General features: G+C 46.5%; 1 protein-coding gene across 1 annotated transcript in view; it reads left to right on the plus strand.

Annotated features, from left to right (window-relative positions):
- Window positions 1-19,703, plus strand: part of LOC115109799 (protein piccolo-like) — a 106,209-nt gene that overhangs the window by 40,235 nt on the left and 46,271 nt on the right. Inside the window, 3 exon segments of the mRNA XM_065009764.1 lie at window positions 11,189-11,965; window positions 12,222-18,630; window positions 19,013-19,608. Of these exon segments, the coding sequence (XP_064865836.1) occupies window positions 11,189-11,965; window positions 12,222-18,630; window positions 19,013-19,608 (7,782 nt within the window).

The raw sequence follows: 19,703 nt of genomic DNA on the forward strand, positions 1-19,703 counted from the left end.
GGGTATTGTATAGAGGAAAGGGACTGGGGGACAGGGTAGTGTAGAGAGTAAAGGGACAGGTTAGTGTAGAGAGGAAAGGGACAGGTTAGTGTAGAGAGGAAAGGGACTGGGGGACAGGGTATTGTATAGAGGAAAGGGACTGGGGGACAGGTTAGTGTAGAGAGGAAAGGGACTCGGGGGACAGGGTAGTGTAGAGAGGAAAGGGACTGGGGGACAGGGTAGTGTAGAGAGGAAAGGGACTCTGGGACAGGTTAGTTTAGAGGAAAGGGACAGGATAGTGTAGAGAGGAAAGGGACTGGGGGACAGGGTAGTGTAGAGAGGAAAGGGACTGGGGGACAGGGTAATGTAGAGGAAAGGGACAGGTTAGTGTAGAGAGGAAAGGGACTGGGGAGACAGGGTAGTGTAGAGAGGAAAGGGACTGGGGGACAGGGTGTTGTAGAGAGGAAAGGGACAGGGTAGTGTAGAGAGGAAAGGGACTGGGGGGGGACAGGGTAGTGTAGAGAGGAAAGGGACTGGGGGACAGGGTAGTGTAGAGAGGAAAGGGACTGGGGGACAGGGTAGTGTAGAGAGGAAAGGGACTGGGGGACAGGGTAGTGTAGAGAGGAAAGGGACTGGGGGACAGGGTAGTGTAGAGAGGAAAGGGACTGGGGGACATGTTAGTGTAGAGGAAAGGGACAGGTTAGTGTAGAGAGGAAAGGGACTGGGGGACAGGGTAGTGTAGAGGAAAGGGACAGGTTAGTGTAGAGAGGAAAGGGACTGGGGGACAGGGTAGTGTAGAGAGGAAAGGGACTGGGGGACAGGGTAGTGTAGAGAGGAAAGGGACAGGGTAGTGTAGAGAGGAAAGGGACTGGGGGGGACAGGGTAGTGTAGAGAGGAAAGGGACTGGGGGGACAGGGTAGTGTAGAGAGGAAAGGGACTGGGGGGACAGGGTAGTGTAGAGAGGAAAGGGACTGGGGGGACAGGGTAGTGTAGAGAGGAAAGGGACTGGGGGACAGGGTAGTGTAGAGAGGAAAGGGACTGGGGGACAGGGTACTGTAGATATGCTGTTCAGGGTACACAGAGGCTTTCCCCAGCCCTCTGAGTGAGCTGTTGTTTCCTCTTCCTCCAATGTTTCCTCCACAACCCCTGCCAAGTGGCTCTGTCACATGGAACCTTGTCCATCTTAATGAGTTATGCAAATTGCCTTGTGTTGTAGTTCATTGACAATCCAAGGACATCTCAATCTAAGATGTAATGGTGGGAATAAAATAAATATAATAAGAATCATAAGGAATCATAATAAAATAAGTAAGAATAAACATGATGATTTCGCCTTCACCCACAATCATGTTGTGGGTGAAGACAGTGCTGAGGTACAGTGCCTTGCAAAAGTATTCATTACCATCACTCCACAAATATCTTGTTAACAAACTATAGTTTTGGCAATTCGGTTAGGACATCTACTTTGTGCATGACACAAGTCATTTTTCCAACAATTGTTTACAGACAGAGTATTTCACTTATAATTCACTATATCACAATTCCAGTGGGTCAGAAGGTTACATACACTAAGTTGACTGTGCCTTTAAACAGCTTATGAAATTCTAGAAAATGATGTCATGGCTTTAGAAGCTTCTGATAGGCTTATTGACATCATTTGAGTCAATTGGAGGTGTACCTGTGGATGTATTTCAAGTCCTACCTTCAAATTCTGTGCGTCTTTGCATGACATCATGGGGAAATCAAAAGAAATCAGCCAAGAACTCAGAAAAAAAATTGTGGACCTCCACAAGTCTGGTTCATCCTTGGGAGCAATTTCCAAATGCCTGAAGGTACCACGTTCATCTGTACAAACAATAGTACGCAAGTAGAAACACCATGGGACCACGCAGCCGTCATACCGCTCAGTAAGGAGACGCGTTCTGTCTCCTAGAGATGAACAAAATTTGATGTGAAATGTGCAAATCAATCCCAGAACAACAGCAAAGGACCTTGTTTAGATGCTGGAGGAAACAGGTACAAAAGTACCTTTAGCCACAGTAAAACAAGCCCTATATCGACATAACCTGAAAGGCAGCTCAGCAAGGAAGAAGTCACTGCTCCAAAACCGCCATAAAAAAGCCAGACTGCACATGGGGACAAAGATCGTACTTTTTGGAGAAATGTCCTCTGGTCTGATGAAACAAAAATAGAACTGTTTGGCCATAATGACCATCGTTATGTTTGGAGAAAAAAGGGTGAGGCTTGCAAGCTGAAGAACACCATCCCAACCATGAAGCACGGGGGTGGCAGCATCATGTTGTGGGGGTGCTTTGCTGCAGGAGGGACTGGTGCACTTCACAAAATAGATGGCATCATGAGGTAGGAAAATTATGTGGGTATATTGAAGCAACATCTCAAGACATCAGTCAGAAAGTTAAGGCTTGGTCGCAAATGGGTCTTCCAAATGGACAATGACCCCAAGAATACTTCCAAAGTTGTGGCAAAATGGCTTAAGGACAACAAAGTCAAGGTATTGGCATGGCCATCACAAATCCCTGACATCAATCCTATAGAAAATGTGTAGGCAGAACTAAAAAAGCGTGTGCGAGCAAGGAGGCCTAGAAACCTGACTCAGTTACACCAGCTCTGTCAGGAGGAATGGGCCAAAATTCACCCAACTTATTGTGGAAAGCTTGTGGAAGGCTACCCGAAACGTTTGACCCAAGTTAAACAATTTAAATGCATTGCTACCAAATACTAATTGAGTGTATGTAAACTTCTGACCCACTGGGAATGTGATGAAAGAAATACAAGTTGAAATAAATCACTCTTTACTATTATTCTGACATTTCACATTCTTAAAATAAGGTGGTGATCCTAACTGACCTAAAACAGGGAATTCTTACTGGGATTAAATGTCAGGAATTGTGAAAAACTGAGTTTAAATGTATTTGGCTAAGGTGTATGTAAACTTCTGACTTCAACTGTATACACCTATTCTGAAAGGCCCCAGAGTCTGCAACACCACCAAGCAAGCGACACAATGAAGACCAAGGAGCTCTCCAAACAGGTCAGGGACAAAGTTGTGGAGAAATACAGATCAGGGTTGGGTTATAAAATAATATCTGAAACTTTGAACATCCCACGGAACACCTTTACATCCATTATTAAAAAATGTACAGAATATGGCACCACAACAAACCTTCCAAGAGAGGACCACCCACCAAAACTCACGGACCAGGCAAGGAGGGCATTAATCAAAGAGGCAACAAAGAGACCAAAGATAACCCTGAAGGAGCTGCAAAGCTACACAGCAGAGATTGGAGTATGTGTCCATAGTGTGTGTGAGATTGGAGTATGTGTCCATGCTTTAAGCCGTACACTCCACAGAGCTGGGCTTTACGGAAGAGTGGACAGAAAAACGCCATTGCTTAAATAAAAAATAAAAATAATAAATAAAAAAATAAGAAAACACTTTTGATGTTTGCCAAAAGGCATGTGGGAGACTCTCCAAACATATGGAAGAAGGTACTCTGGTCAGATGATACTAAAATTGAGCGTTTTGACCTTCAAGGAAAACACCATATCTGGTGCAAACCCAACATCTCTCATCACCCTGAGAACCTCATCCCCATAGTGAAGCTTGGTGGTGTCAGCATCATGTTGTGGGGATGTTTTTCATCGACAGGGACTGGGAAACTGGTCCGAATTGAAGGAATGATGGATGGCGCTAAATACAGGGAATTCGTGAGGAAAACCTGTTTCAAGTCTTCCAGAGATTTGAGATTGGGACGGAGGTTCACCTCCAATAAGACAATGACCGTAAGCATACTGCTAAAGCAACACTCAAGTGTTTTAAGGGGTAACATTTAAATGTCTTGGAATGGCCTAGTCAAAGCCCAGACCTCAATCCAATTGACAAACTGTGGAATGACTTAAATCAAATGATACAAACCCCCCAAAAATCTATTTTAATTCCAGGTTTTAAGGCAATAATATAGTAAAAATGCCAAAGGGGCTGAATACTTTCACAAGCCACTAATTGAACAGGGAAAAATGCTACTCTACAGTAGGCCTGTTTCGGTTACCATATTACCGCCACATCGGCAGTCATGAGTCATGACCACAGTCAAATTCCACGTGACCAAGGAGTCTGGTAACTAGGCTTCTCCACAACTGCGCTCTGATGCCACTGATGGTCATTAGTAGCCTACCAAACTTGCTAATGGACAGTCGCTAATGGCCCTCCATTATCCTTCTAACCAAACTCGGTCCTCAGGTGCACGTTTTGGTTTTTGCCCTAGCACTACACAGCTGATTCAAATAATCAACTAATCATCAAGCTTTGACAATTTCAATCAGCTGCGTAGTGTTATGGCGAAAAACAAAATATGCACACCTTGGGGTCCCTAGTTTGGGGAATGCTGCTCTAATCATTCTGAAATCAATGGAAATGCATCCAAAAATCAAACTAAACACTTCATGAGAGCCCCTGGCATTTAGAGTTTAGAATTTAGAGCAGAATATGATCACCTGTTGCTTGTAAGTGTTTCTGTAAGCCCATGTTGCAATGCGATTGCGTGAGAAAACAGAGTTTTGATGCCCTCTATTAAAAAGAGGAGGCTCCCATCAGCTTTCTATAGGCTAGGACTATATTTATTTCTCAACTATCCTAATAGCACATTGCTTCACTTTACAACTGGAGTAGCTTACCTGCCTGGCATGAAAATCAACCTATGGAAAAGCATCCTCAATTCGGTATTCAAGTGCATACGGATGACAGGTGCATGATAAGGTGCATGATAATGGGCCATTCTAAACTAATTTCATACATATATTATTTAGTGTACTGTATAGATAAAACAAGATTAAATTGAGAATAGTCTGAAGGGTCAGATTATGATCACTTGGCAATGATGCCCAGCATGTGCACACTTTTTCAAACCATAGTTGCATGTATCATATAGCCTAGCCCATAGGCCTATATGTTTTTATAAGATTTGTAGAACCCCTGGAACAGGGTTGGAGAGCCCATAGCCTACAGAGCTTAGTAAAACATGTGTTCTTATGAGCCCAGTCATTGCGCAATCGTGTGTGAAAACAGACTTGCCACTATTTAAAATAGGATCCCAGATTTCTCATGCTGCTATATTTCTTCTTCTTTAGGATTGGGTTGGCAGATGAAATCCAACTTAAAGGTCTATACACCGCCACCTACTGTACTAAAATGTGAGGCCAGTCACTACCTACCAACATTAAATTATCTTCATTGTTCCTGTTCCTAAAAGGAAAAACTTGCACCACCAACTAACCCTACACCTATATACCACCATTTAACCCTACACCTATATACCACCATTTAACCCTACACCTATATACCACCATTTAACCCTACACCTATATACCACCATTTAACCCTACACCTATATACCACTATTTAACCCTACACCTATATACCACCATTTAACCCTACACCTATATACCACCATTTAACCCTACACCTATATACCACCATTTAACCCTACACCTATATACCACTATTTAACCCTACACCTATATACCACCATTTAACCCTACACCTATATACCACCATTTAACCCTACACCTATATACCACTATTTAACCCTACACCTATATACCACCATTTAACCCTACACCTATATACCACCATTTAACCCTACACCTATATACCACTATTTAACCCTACACCTATATACCACCATTTAACCCTACACCTATATACCACCATTTAACCCTACACCTATATACCACTATTTAACCCTACACCTATATACCACCATTTAACCCTACACCTATATACCACTATTTAACCCTACACCTATATACCACCATTTAACCCTACACCTATATACCACCATTTAACCCTACACCTATATACCACTATTTAACCCTACACCTATATACCACCATTTAACCCTACACCTATATACCACTATTTAACCCTACACCTATATACCACCATTTAACCCTACACCTATATACCACTATTTAACCCTACACCTATATACCACCATTTAACCCTACACCTATAGACCACTATTTAACCCTACACCTATATACCACCATTTAACCCTACACCTATATACCACCATTTAACCCTACACCTATATTCCACTATTTCATATAAATTAAAATCATCACCCTATTAGCTCTTCTGCAGTAAATTATTGTACACCCAGGTACTTCTCTGCAGCTGCCACCTACACTCATTAAACCCCACTACTCCATTCCACTACTTTGACCCTATCTACTCCTGCACCATGCCAAATGCCTGGGAGGACGGGACATCACCTCTCAACACACCCTGTAACTCTTCTGAAGTCAACTATCGTATTGCTGCTATATTAATTGCTCAATTTTTTAAATGAAGCACATTAATCCACTACCTGGCAGCGGAGGCTGGTGGAAGGAGCTACAGGGCCTTCAGAAAGTATTCACACCCCTTTACTTTTTCCACATATTGTATTGTTACAAAGTGGAATTATACTGAATTTAATTGTCCTTTTTTTTCAACGATCTACAAAAACTACTCTAAACTAAAATTCTAACATTTGTAAAACAATTTAGAAAAATATGAATGTATCTTGTTTAGATAAATATTCAACACCCTGAGTCAATACGTTAGAATCACCTTTGGCGGCGATGACTTTTCAAAATGATTCAAGCTCTGCCAAGTTGGTTGTTAATCATTGCTAGACAGCCATTTTCAAGCCCATTTAAGTCAAAACTGTAACTTGGCCACTCAGGAACATTCAATGTTGTATTGGTAAGCAACTCGAGAGTATATATTGTCCTGCTGAAGGCATCTGTTGGAAAGCAGACTGAACCAGGTTTTCCTCTAGGATTTTGCCTGTGCTTAGCTATATTCCGTTTATTTTTATCCCCCAAAAAACTCCCTAGTCCTTGCCAAGGAATAGCTTATCCATAACATGATCCAGCCACCCCTGTGCTTGAAAAGATGAAGAGTGGTACTCAGTGATGTGTTGTGTTAGATTTGCCCCAAACATAACACTTTGACTTCAGGACAAAAATTAAATTTCTTTGCCACATTTTTTGCTTTTTTACTTTAGTGATTTATTGCAAACTGGATGCAATTTTTTAAATATGTTTAATCTGTATGTAACAGTGTTGTTTCCGCCCCTCTCCTCGCCCCTACCTGGGCTCAAACCAGACACATCTATAACTGCCTCCCACGAAGCAGTGTTACCTATCGTTTCACAAAAGCCACAGCTACTTCAAGGTCTCAAAGCGAGTGACATCACCAATTGAAACACTATTAGGGCGCACCCTGCTAACTAGCTAGCCATTTCACATCGGTTACACTCACCCCCCTTTTGATCTCCTCCTTTTCCGTAGCAACCAGTGATCCAGGTCAGCAGCATCAATGTAACAGTATAGCTTCCGTCCCTCTCCTCGCCCTGACCTGGGCTCGAACTAGAGACCCTCTGCACACATCAACATCTGCCTCCCACGGAGCATCGTTACCCATCGCTAGATAACAATGCTTCAAGGGTGACTGTTGTTGATGTGTGCAGAGGGTCCCTGGTTCATACCCCTTAAATATCTCATGTTTTGATAATATGAATAAGAATGTAGTCCATTGAGTTTGGAAATCAGTATTTTTCAATTTCTCCCATAGTTCCCATTTGAAATATAAAAAATATGCATAGAGATTCACAACACTATAACATTTGAATGTTGTAAAATGCTGCCCTGCCTGGACACTCACATTCAAATCATTTTCACCTTTCATCGCTCCCATTGTTCCCATTTTCAATCAAAAACTATAAATGATAGATTCACAAGACTAACATTTGAATATTGTAAAGTGCTGTCCTACCCTGGCTGGCAAGGACTCTCAGGTGAAGCCATTGAATAAAATGAATTACAAGTTTTTGAACCTATTTTAAAAAATGCTATAGGCCTACATTCTTAACATGTATAGTTTGGATTATCCTTTTCGAAACGTATGAAACATCAAAACATTCTAGAAAACCTTGCTACCACAACAGCTGTTCACTTTACTGTGATTCTGAAAATGATTTCCTGAATCAACTGATGATTGTTGAAACGTTATAGGCTACAGCCTATACACAAAAGGCTACAGCTCGTTTCACAGCTTCCCCATGCTTCACAGCTTCCCCGGGAAACTTGACGGTATTGTAGCCTCATCGCAGACCAAAGAATAGTGGAGGAAGGTGTTTGCTTATGCTGCAGTGTTCGGAGTGAAATATTATGCGTTTCAGCGGTGCTTCGTCATTTTACAGAGTAATTGTTTGATTGACTATATGCTTATCATTTAGTAGGTCTATTGATAATTGTTAATTACACTATACACATAACATAAGCTTGGGTTCCACCTTGTCATCCCTGATCTACTTGCCTAAATAAATGAATGCTAGAACATTGGTCGCCAGGATTAGCTATTTGTATCTAGTCTCTTAATAATTGCAGAGCGGTGCAAGTTAGACACATGTTCATTAGAGTCATACTAAGTGGTGACGCAAGGCTCGCTACCTTGACTAGATCCTCTAGAGACTCACAGGGCCTGTTGCATTTATTCACATAATAATGGAGTCAGATTAATGAATGTAGTTTATTACATTTCCATGCAACTATAAATGGTGACCCCCTCCTCGGTTGATGGGGATTTCTATAGCCAACTACAAGCATACATAAAATCAACTATACAGTGATCATAGGAACAATAATGTAACGGGTATGCTGGAAGTCGGGAAGCAAGTACAGGGAGTGAATTTAATTTAAAAAATGAAACATGAACCAAAACTGAATCAATAAAGCCTGGGGAATGAACCAAAGGGAGTGACAGATATATGGGAGGTAATCAGGAAGGTGATGGAGTCCAGGTGAGTCTCGTGAAGCACATGTGCGCGTAACGATGGGGACATGTGTTGACATTGAGTGCCAGAGAGGAGGAGCGGTAGTAGACATGACACATAACAGGGAACATGAAACAGTTAGCCTACATTCTCAGTGTAACGAAATGGGAATTCCATTTACCGTGGGTGCTTTTTTAAATATACTTTTATTTTGTGTGGTTTCAGTATAGCCAAGCGGTGGATGGTGTTTGATGGTGCAGTACGCCTGAGCTATTGTCTTGCAGTGAAGCTGGCCTCAATGTGAGGTCAGAAAGAGAGCATTTCTATTTCAGTATCTGACAAAAGCACCTAATGGATCTGCTGCTATCATAATTAACTTATTTTTTATTCTGTGCTGACCTTGCACTGTGACCATATGCTTTCTGAAGTATTAAATCACGTTGTCACCCCTGTTGAGAGATGTTATGGAAACACTTATAAACCCTTTCTAAAGATATTGGAAATCCGAGTGCATGTGGAGATATTTGACTGTGTTGTGTCTATTCTAAGCATTAGGCTATGTAGCAAAGGCTTTTTTGTTAGTTCTGACCCCTGACCACAAATGTTCACACGGCAAGGGCGTGGTAGTGGAGGTATTTTGGGCTTGTTTCTGGGAACACACACGGGATCCCTGGCACATCTGGGTGTGGTTTGTACTACATTGCCTAAGCTTGGCCATGACAGAAGGTGGGTTACATCACTCGCTAAAGCTCCCATCAGCACGTGACATCCCCATGAAATATGATTAATATACGTCACTGGTCTCTGAGCCAGCACTAATCCCCTTGAGAAAGTGTGTGTGTGTCACCATTGACTTTCTTCAACAAGCAGTACATATTCTTCAACGAGTCATGATCTAGGAAGCACACTGAATCATCTTTGTCGTCCTCATCAAAAGGCAATGGAGAAAAACACACAATCAAAATTGGATCCAACTACAGGCTTATGTGGTTAAACAAATGTTGCATGCGTGCATTTGGGTGTGTGCAGTTAGCCATCTGTATTCCTGCAAATATATACATCTTTGAATACGTACACTAATGTGTACAGTAGAGCGTGTGTTTATAAGTATCATTTAAGTGTTGTGTGTGCATGTGGGTTTATCTGTGCAAGCGTATGGTATATCCTAATATCTCACACACACATGTTGATTGAATAGTACACCACTGGCTGGATAGTACACCACTGGCAGGATAGTACACCACTGGCGGGATAGTACACCACTGGCAGGATAGTACACCACTGGCAGGATTGTACACCACTGGCAGGATAGTACACCACTGGCAGGATAGTACACCACTGTCGGGATAGTACACCACTGGCGGGATAGTACACCACTGGCAGGATAGTACACCACTGGCATGATAGTACACCACTGGCAGGATAGTACACCACTGTCGGGATAGTACACCACTGGCGGAATAGTACACCACTGGCAGGATAGTACACCACTGGCATGATAGTACACCACTGGCAGGATAGTACACCACTGTCGGGATAGTACACCACTGGCGGAATAGTACACCACTGGCAGGATAGTACACCACTGGCGGGATAGTACACCACTGGCAGGATAGTACACCACTGGCGGGATAGTACACCACTGGCTGGATAGTACACCACTGGCAGGATAGTACACCACTGGCGGGATAGTACACCACTGGCTGGATAGTACACCACTGTCGGGATAGTACACCACTGGCAGGATAGTACACCACTGTCGGGATAGTACACCACTGGCAGGATAGTACACCACTGGCAGGATAGTACACCACTGGCGGGATAGTACACCACTGGCTGGATAGTACACCACTGGCTGGATAGTACACCACTGGCGGGATAGTACACCACTGGCGGGATAGTACACCACTGGCGGGATAGTACACCACTGGCGGGATAGTACACCACTGGCAGGATAGTACACCACTGGCGGGATAGTACACCACTGGCGCTCTGCTCTAGGCAGAGTTTACTGATAATGCTTTTCTTCTCAACTGGCCCAAAATAAATGGAGCAAAAAGTCAATGCTGATGTTGAGTGATTTCATGTAAATAGCAATAAGATTCCCTGTAAGACATGTGTATGTAGTGACATCAAGACATCTTGCTGCTTTTGTATCGGTGATGAATGCTGTTCAAAAATTAATATTATGAAGGTGAATTATTTTTCCTCTATTGTATTTGGAACAAAGCCATGTGTTGGCTTGGAATAATGCCAACATGGTCTGTAATAAGCACTTGCCACCTGTGCGTTGTCCCCTCTATTGACAGAAGTAATAGATGATCTGACTACTAACCACTGTGTGTTGTTCTCTGTGTTGACAAAAGGAATGGCTGTGTCTGAACTGCCAGACACAGAGAGCTCTGTCGGGTCAGCTGGGAGACATGGGGATGATGGCCCAGCCACAACTCACAATGACTGGTGCCCAGCCCACACCACAGCCTGTAGCCACATCCACCAGGACAGAGCCCCTGTTTCCAGCAGCAACCACAACCAAGGACCCGGCTGTTCCTCTCATGTCAGAGCCCATTCCACCTACACTAACACCTGCTCTTGCACAAAAGGAGCTGGAGCCAACGGTGAAAGTCTCTGAGGCTGAAGCTCCCAATGCGGTCACAAAGGCTGAGGCTCCAAAGACAGAAGTTCTCAAGGTGAAGATCGCCAAGACAGAGGCACCAAAAATGGAGTCTTCTGTGGCAGAAGTTCCTACAAATGAGCTGCCCAAACCAGTGCCACCTAAATCTGAACCACCGAAGACTCCAGTGGTAGCTGCTGCTCCTGTTGTCTCTGTCCCAATGACTGAGGCCATGACTGCTCCTGCTCCTCTACCCACCACAGTCGCTACTGCCATTGCTGTCACTTCAGCCACTGCGAAGGCTCAACCAGCAGAGCTACCTAAACCAGCAGAGGAGAAGGTTGAGAAGCCAGCAGAGAAGGTTGAGAAGCCACTGAAACCAGTACCTGTCACAGTGCCTGAGAGGGTAACTCCACAACCAGTCCCAACAGCTGATACTATCAAGAAAGAGGCCGCTCCATTGGTTGAAAAGGTGGATGATGTCCTTCCTGAACCTCAGCAGATTCTCACTGAGAAGGAGACTGTGGAGGCAAGCATTTGTTCAACAGTTTGAATCAATGTATTGTTCTTTGTGTTTGTTGTTAACATAATTCCTATAATCTTTAGTCAAGATTGTGATTCCATACAAATACAGATTGCTGCCATAGTTCTTAATTAACTGTTCACACAAATAGAATTTGCTCCAGGAGCCATAAACTAAAACAGATAGCAAAGTGTGTGAACATGTGTTTTTATTTGTCCATGCATAGGACAAGCACATTTTAATGTGATGCTTTCATTTTCAGGAGGAGAAAGAGTCAACTGCAGACTCCCTCCTAGCAGACCAGGTAGTAGTTGAGGTACCGTCCAGCCCAGCCAGTCCATTTGAGGCTGACACCAAGACTGAGGACCATAGTATCAAGTCCCAGGATGGACCAGATATACTTCCTATCTCACAGGGCTCCTACAGCTCAGAGGAAGAGCTGAAGGAGTTGCAGACAGACAGAAATGTCCCTATGATTGACACGACCGCTGACACAGCCATGCCTTCCAAGGAAGAGGTGAATGTGGAGAAGAGGCGTCTGAATTATGTACAGATGGAGGAGAGCAGTGGGAGCGAACCCTCTCCATCGCCCCAGGTCCAGAGACGGAGGTTAAGTGCGATAGCAGTCAGCACGGCAGCCTCATCCAGTAGCGAGGACTACAAAGCAGACAGCCCAGACTCATCTGTGGATGAGGAGGAGTTCATCCGCAGGCAGATCATGGGGATGACAGGAGAGGAGGAGATGTTTCTCTCAGAGGAGGAAAAAGATGAGAAAGAGAGCAGAGAGGAGGAGACCAAGGAGGCTGAGGTGGATAACGAATCAGGCAAATCCAAACTTCTGCTAAAGAAAGGCATTATGGATAATGAAGACAGCCCAGCCAGGAGACCATCTCTTCCAGGATCTGAGGCTAAAACCACTGCAGATAGGTCTGAGCTCACCACCACTGTGTTTAAGAAAGACATGACGTTACAAAGAACAAAGAGCACAGATGATGGAGATGCTGAGGTGGAGAGCATCACAGAGTCTCTGGAGGACAAATCCAAAGGTGAGGGGTCATCCAGTGTCCAAGTGTCCAGCTTCACCCCTGGAACCTCCCCCACCTCAGCCTCTTCTCTGGAGGAGGACAGCGACAGCAGCCCCAGCCACAAGAGGAGTGGGGAGGGGAAACAGCACCGCAAGGCCAAGCACAGGCAGGCAGGCCAGTCCCTTCCCACCATCGAGGACTCGTCAGAAGAGGAGGAACTCAGGGAGGAAGAAGATCACCTCAGGGAGCAGGAGAAACAGGAGTCGGACCAGCAGCAGGGGAAGAGGAGCTCCAAGAAGTCCAAGAGGGATAAAGACGAACTACAGACTCAGAGGAAATGGGATAAGCCTATAACCTCGCCCAGTAACCTGTCTCCTATTGAAAACGCCTCGCCCACTGTGGAGATGAGGCAGGCTAGAGAGATGGAAGTGTTTCACAAGTCCTCAGGCTCTGACTATTCTCCTAGCATGGAGTCTGATTCAGAGGCGTTTCACACAGAGGCCAAGATAGCTGTCCCAAAAGGACAGAAGTTCAGTACTGCAGAGCCACTAAAGAATGCAGAGGATGTATATGAGGAGATGCTTCAGAAAGCTAGATCTCCTAAAGGAGAGACAGAGCCCGTCCCTGAGATAGAGCCACTCTACGGAGGCATGGCCATAGAGGACTACCTCTATGAGTCCCTAGTGGAGGAGCCTGAAGCTAAACCTAGTTCAGCCCCACCGGAGCAGCCCAGTAAAGACCATGCTAAAGAGCCAGGGAAGAAAAGTTTAAGATCTCCTGAAGAGGTGTATGAGGAGATGATGCTGAAGAAGAAGGAACTGATGTTGATAGAGCAGGAGTTTCAGAGGGCTCAGTCAGCGATGGACACTCCAACTCCAGAAATACATGTGACTGCACCATCCAGTGCTGCAGCTGAGAGCTGCAAAGTTGGTGAGGCAGAGGGAGAAAAGCCTATGTTAGATGCGGATTCTACCTACGTTAAGAGGAAGAAACGTCCTGCTCCACCACGACCCTCTGAGCCTCCTAAACGGCCCGAGGTCTACGTTGCCAAGCCAACAGTTCCTCAGGATATGACTATGAGGAGGGCTCTTTTCCTCATACCGGATTTGAAGATCACCCAGTGTTCCTCTGGAGAGGATGAGACGGATGATAGTATAATAGAGGAGTATGGAGTGGGAGTGTCCTCTGATATTACCCCTAGCGATGAGTCTGAGACTAAAGAACAGGTAGAGTCCCCTCCAGTTTCAGAACATACACCAATAACAGAGGTAGCTGAGATTGAACCCATCATTTTAGTTTGTGAGGTTCCCCAGGCGAAAGCTACTCCAGCTCCTGCCCCTGAGACAGTTCTAGCCACCAGTACAACCACCACAACATCACCAATCTCTCCAGTATCACCTCCCACCTCACCAGCAACTCCAGACTCAAGTCTAGCCTCCAATGCTACTTCCTCCTCCTCTTTCCAAGCTCCAAGTCCTCTCTCCTCTGACTCCACTCCAGTGTCCACTCCAACACCAGACCTGGCCAAAGCTGCAGCTCCCTTCGCAGCTCAGCCTGCTGATATCTCCCCTCCTTCTATTGCTCCCATTATGGCTGTTTCTCCAACCACAGTTTTGGTCACAATTCTAGATGTGGTGACAGATCCAACCCAAGCACCAACACCAGCTACAACTACAGTCCATGCTTCTGCTCCACTAGCCCAACCCCAAGCCTCAGTCCCTGCCTCAGTGGTGGTGCACATACCTGATCCGGTTGTAATCCAAATGCCAGACCTGGTTACATCTCCATCCCAGATGTCTGTTCAGGGTCCACCTTCTGTACAGGTCACAGCACCAACTCCAGTACCAAGCCCAGTACCTTCTGAAGCCACATCTCCGGTCCCAGCTGCTCCCAGTGCAATGTCAACTTCGGCTACAGTCTCTGCTCCAACTCCAGCCCCAGCTCCAGTTGTAGTCCAAATGCCAGACCTGGTTACCATCACCTCTTCAGTTTCACCCCAAGCCCCACTACCTGTGACATCCTCAGCTCCTGCCCAGGCTAAAGTGGTGCATTCAGTCCCTGTCCAGACTGCTGCCCCACCTCCAACCCCAGTAGTAGTCCCAGCCATAGGGACACGCCGAATTCAGAGACAAGCCTCCACCAAAAAAGCCCCACCTCCTCCTCCACCTAGGTCTACATCTGTCTCCCTGCCCCAAACCTCAGCAGAGCCTACCTCTATCAGGGCCATCCATAATGTCTCCCCGACCGTGACTACCACAATAGCCATGAGAGCAGCTCTGCCTGTGGTGGTGAATGTACAGTCGCTAGTGGAGGATGTCCGGCCAGAAGGTGTTGCTGGCTCTCAGGTTATGATGACCCCAACCAGACAGGGGCATGTGGTCATCATAGTTCCCAATGTGGAGAACATGTCAGTCCTCAGCCAGACAACCCAAGACCTTGTGGCAAACTCAGTTGCAATAACTACCAACTCTGCTGTGGTTGATGGCAGTAGTCAGATAGCAGCAAGGCCTGTGGTTGTCAGTGTTGATCCTTTCTATACTGCTCCCTCTGTTCCTGCTGTACACAGCTCAGACACATATATACCTTTGGCAGATACCCCAACACCTCCTTTGCCTCCTCCACCACCCCCTGCCACCTTACTAAAGCCAGCTGTTTATCCCAAAAAGCCTTCCATTTCCATCCCACCTTCAGTCCCAACATCAGTGCCAGTCTCAACTGCTTTGACAATGGCACAGGCAACTGTAACATCCCCAGACCCCAGTCCAGTACACAAGGCCCCTGCACCCCCTCCAGTCCCCCCCAAGCCTGTGTCCATCCCTGCAGGGCTGGTGTTCAGCCACCGACCAGGGGAGAGTGTCAAACCTCCAGTGTATCCCACTGCCAGCCACACACTTCCCACGACCAGAGAAGTAGTTCCGAAAGCCAGCTCAGCAGAGCCATTCACAGCCACAACACTGCCCAGGACCAGAGAACCTCCCAATGCCCTGTCTCTGAGTCTGACCACCCCAGTGGAATCCAAGATGAGTGCTACCTCACCCAGGTCCCCTCTTTCTCCAAGGAACGCCAAGTGTCTGGAGACGTATGTTGTGATAACTCTGCCCTCAGAGCCTGGCACACCCACAGAGGGAATCACTGTCCAAGCTCCCATCAGAAGAGGGTCCATCCTCCCCTCTAAGCAGACAGGCCCGGGGGTTAGGACCACACCGTCAGAACAGCAGTCACCCATTGAGGCCTTCTCAGCCCAGGACAATGTCAGGAGAGCATCAGTTCCCTCATTGAGGCAACCACCACCACCACCAGCAGCAATAGGCCCAGTCGAAGTAGCAGCACCCCTAGAGGGAGTCACTGTTCTAGAAATAGCAAGACGGCCTTCCATACCATCAGCTATGCAGCCTCCATACGGTATGGCTGAGGTGGTGACAGTTTCAGCTGGGTCTGAGATGCCTATTCAGGTACACAATGTCCCAGCTCCAATCAAGAAACCGTATAAACCTCCAACAGCCAAGCCACCGCAGACAGTGTCTGTGGTTATGACGATGCCATCAGAGCCACGGGTTCCTGTAGAAGTGTCTGCAACTCAAGCCTCTGGTAGATGGGCATCAATACATGCTGTACCTCAGCAGCCACAATATGTGGCTGAAGTAATGGCTTTACCAGCAGAGCTGGACATACCTACAGAGGTCATTTCAATTGAGGCCATGTCTGGAAGAGCAACAATACCATCAGAAATGCAGCAACCGCAGGAAATACCAACAGGAGCTATGGCCACCCAAATCCATGTAGAAGCTCCACCCTCAACCATGCATCAGTCACCATCTCTGATAGAGGTGGTTTCAACTGAGGCTGTCTTTAGAAGAGCATCAATACCATTGGAAATGCAGCAACCACAAACCATGGCAGAGGTAATGCCTTTACAGCAGGACACACCATCAATACGATCATCTGCACCACAACCACAAGGAGTGTCTGAAGGAATGGCTTTTCCTTCAGAGTATGAAATGCCTACGGAGGTTAAAACAACTGAGGCCACTACCACTAGAAGGACATCCACATCCTCTGTAGCACAACAACCATACACATTTGCTGAAGTAATGAATTACCCATCAGAGTATGAAACACCCATCCAGGTGGTTACAACTGAGGCTATTTCCACTACAAAAAGAGCGTCTATAACCATGCAGCAGCTTCTAACTATGGCCCAGGTTATCACAATGCCTGCAGAGGCAGAGGTACCTCTAGAGGCATATGCTGCCCAAGTTCAATACAGGAGAGAATCCATCCCCTCAGCAGTGCAACCACCACAGGCAGTATCAGGGGTCCTGAGTTACTCATCAGAGTATGAGACCCCCCTGGAGGTCATTACAACTGAAGCCTACACCAGGAGAATGTCAGTTCCCTCTGGCCAGGAGGTTCCCCAGACTGTCCCCGTGGCTCCAGTCACCATCACCAGGAAGTTCCACCAGGAGTCGATAGAGAGCCAGGAAATCCGTGGGCCTGAGAAGGTGGTGTCCAGCCTGAGCCACGTGTACTCCTCCTCTATCTCCACCTCAGCCCAGCCCCCAGAGAGACTGCCCAGCTTGGTCACTCAGGTGGTCACCACCGAGGTTCAGAGAACCACTGTGTCTGTGGTTCATGAGAGGCTGCCCCAGGCTCCTGCGTCAGACGCATTGGCCATCCTTATCCAGCCAGACCTGGCTAAAGTCCAGCCCTCTCCCAAACAGAACGGGAAGCTCTACTCCGGTGATGCCATTGACCTCCGCACCATTAAGGTCGGTGTAAAGATGACCGATTCAGGGATGGACTTGACGCCTCAGGAATCGAGTCGCCAGTCTGTCTGTAGCAACTCTAGTGGCCGACATACGGCAGTGCAGCCAGAGATAGTGAACCTGAGTGCTGAGATCACCCCTTCCACCACGTTGGCTGTTGTCACTGATAGCATCACTATTGTCACCTGTTCAGCCACCATTGCCTCCTACACCAGCGAGCCAGAAGAAAAGCCTTTAGATCTGCAGGGTTATGTAGCCTCCATGCCTCTCCCTCTTACCACATACAAACCATTCGAGCCTCTGGCACAGATAGTGTATAGGCGTGTAGACTGTCCACCTATCGTCAGCACGGTGATAGCCAGACACACAGAGACACCAATTAACCTGTCCTATGGAGCCTCCCCAGTAGATAGCAGGCTTCCAGTGACCATGGCCCCAGCTGTCAGCAATGGGGGAACCATGCTCTCAGAGCTGGCTGGGGCCGTGGACCTGTCCACCTCCAGACCCCTTAGGGCCATGGTGGCTCTGTCCGGCACCAGCCCAGGTGTGGTGACCACGGTTGTAGAGGATGATGGGACGCCCATAGATCTGACAGCTGGGAAAAATGCGTGCTGTGACGTCATCTACAAGCTACCCTTCACAGGGAGCTGTAGGACCCAGCCACCAGTTATTACCCAGCCTGACAACCACTTCGGCTACAGAGATGACCACTACCAGTATGATCATGCTGGGGTCTATGGAATCAAGGTCTTGAACGGCAAGACCTTGTCTGAGACCAATCTGGCTGATGCAGGACTCTTCCTCTATAATGGAAAGACCGAATATGACTATAAAGTCTTGGACAGTGCGGTAGACCTGACCGCTGGTAATATATCCGCAGGTTGGTGTGTTCCTTTTTTACCTGCTTGAATTTGATTTCTGAATGTAAAATTATTTCAGGTATCATTGTTTTCCATTATGATTTTAATGAGCATTTACTGTACTTTTGCATGATTTATGAAATGATCTAGATTTCCATCAATGTTCTGTTCCTTTTGTCTTTTCTTTCTTTTTACACAGATGCATGCGTATGCCTGCGTGTTCTCCCACGATATTTTGGCTTTGCATCGTGCTAGCTGGACAGACTGGAGATGCTTGCATGCTTAGTGCTATGATCTCCCTAAATCAAATCTGCATGGCCTTTATTTTGTACAGAACATGTATATACAGTATGATGTTTTACTCATTGACTTAAACCTACATTTCTGGACCCGTCATGACAGGTGAAGCTCTAGACTACACTAGCAAAGCTGCTGGGGCCTACACTGGGATATCCACTGCTCCATATTCCCAGGTCCCTGCTTATAGTGTCCTTAGATCCTCAGACGGAATGGTATACTCCTCCATAGCAGCCCCTGTTCCTTCTACATATGCCATTACCACCCAGCCAGGGTCCATCTTCAGCACCACCCTACCCCCTACCACCACCCTCCAGGAGCAGCCAGCCCAAGCTCCATACCCCTATGGCTTCATCCCCACCACCGACCCTGGCAACCAGATCATCAGCCTGGGAACTGGCCTGCCCAAGGACCTGCTGCCCAGCGCTCTGGCTGACATCATGACTGGCTTCCCTGCCTTGTACTCTGACCAGACCCTGGAGGCCATTGCAGCCTCTCTGGAGGCCCTGGCCTCGTTGCCCATGTTCCCCGGCCTGGATGACAGCAAGATCACCCAGTACCAGATGGAGAGGGAGTTCCTGCAGCTGGAGAAGCTGAAGCAGCTGTGTCTGGCTGAGGAGTTGGAGTGGGAGAGGCAGGAGATCCAACGCTACCGCGAGCAAGAGCAGATCATGGTGCAGAGGGAGCTGGAGGAGCTGCAGGTATGAATGTGTGTGTATATGTCTCCTGTGCTAATGTATCTGTTACTGTAAGAGGATGGACAATTGGCTGGACAACAATCTTATTCTAATCTATT

This window comes from Oncorhynchus nerka, linkage group LG25 (assembly GCF_034236695.1).
Source record: "Oncorhynchus nerka isolate Pitt River linkage group LG25, Oner_Uvic_2.0, whole genome shotgun sequence".
Classification (NCBI taxonomy): Eukaryota; Metazoa; Chordata; class Actinopteri; order Salmoniformes; family Salmonidae; genus Oncorhynchus; species Oncorhynchus nerka.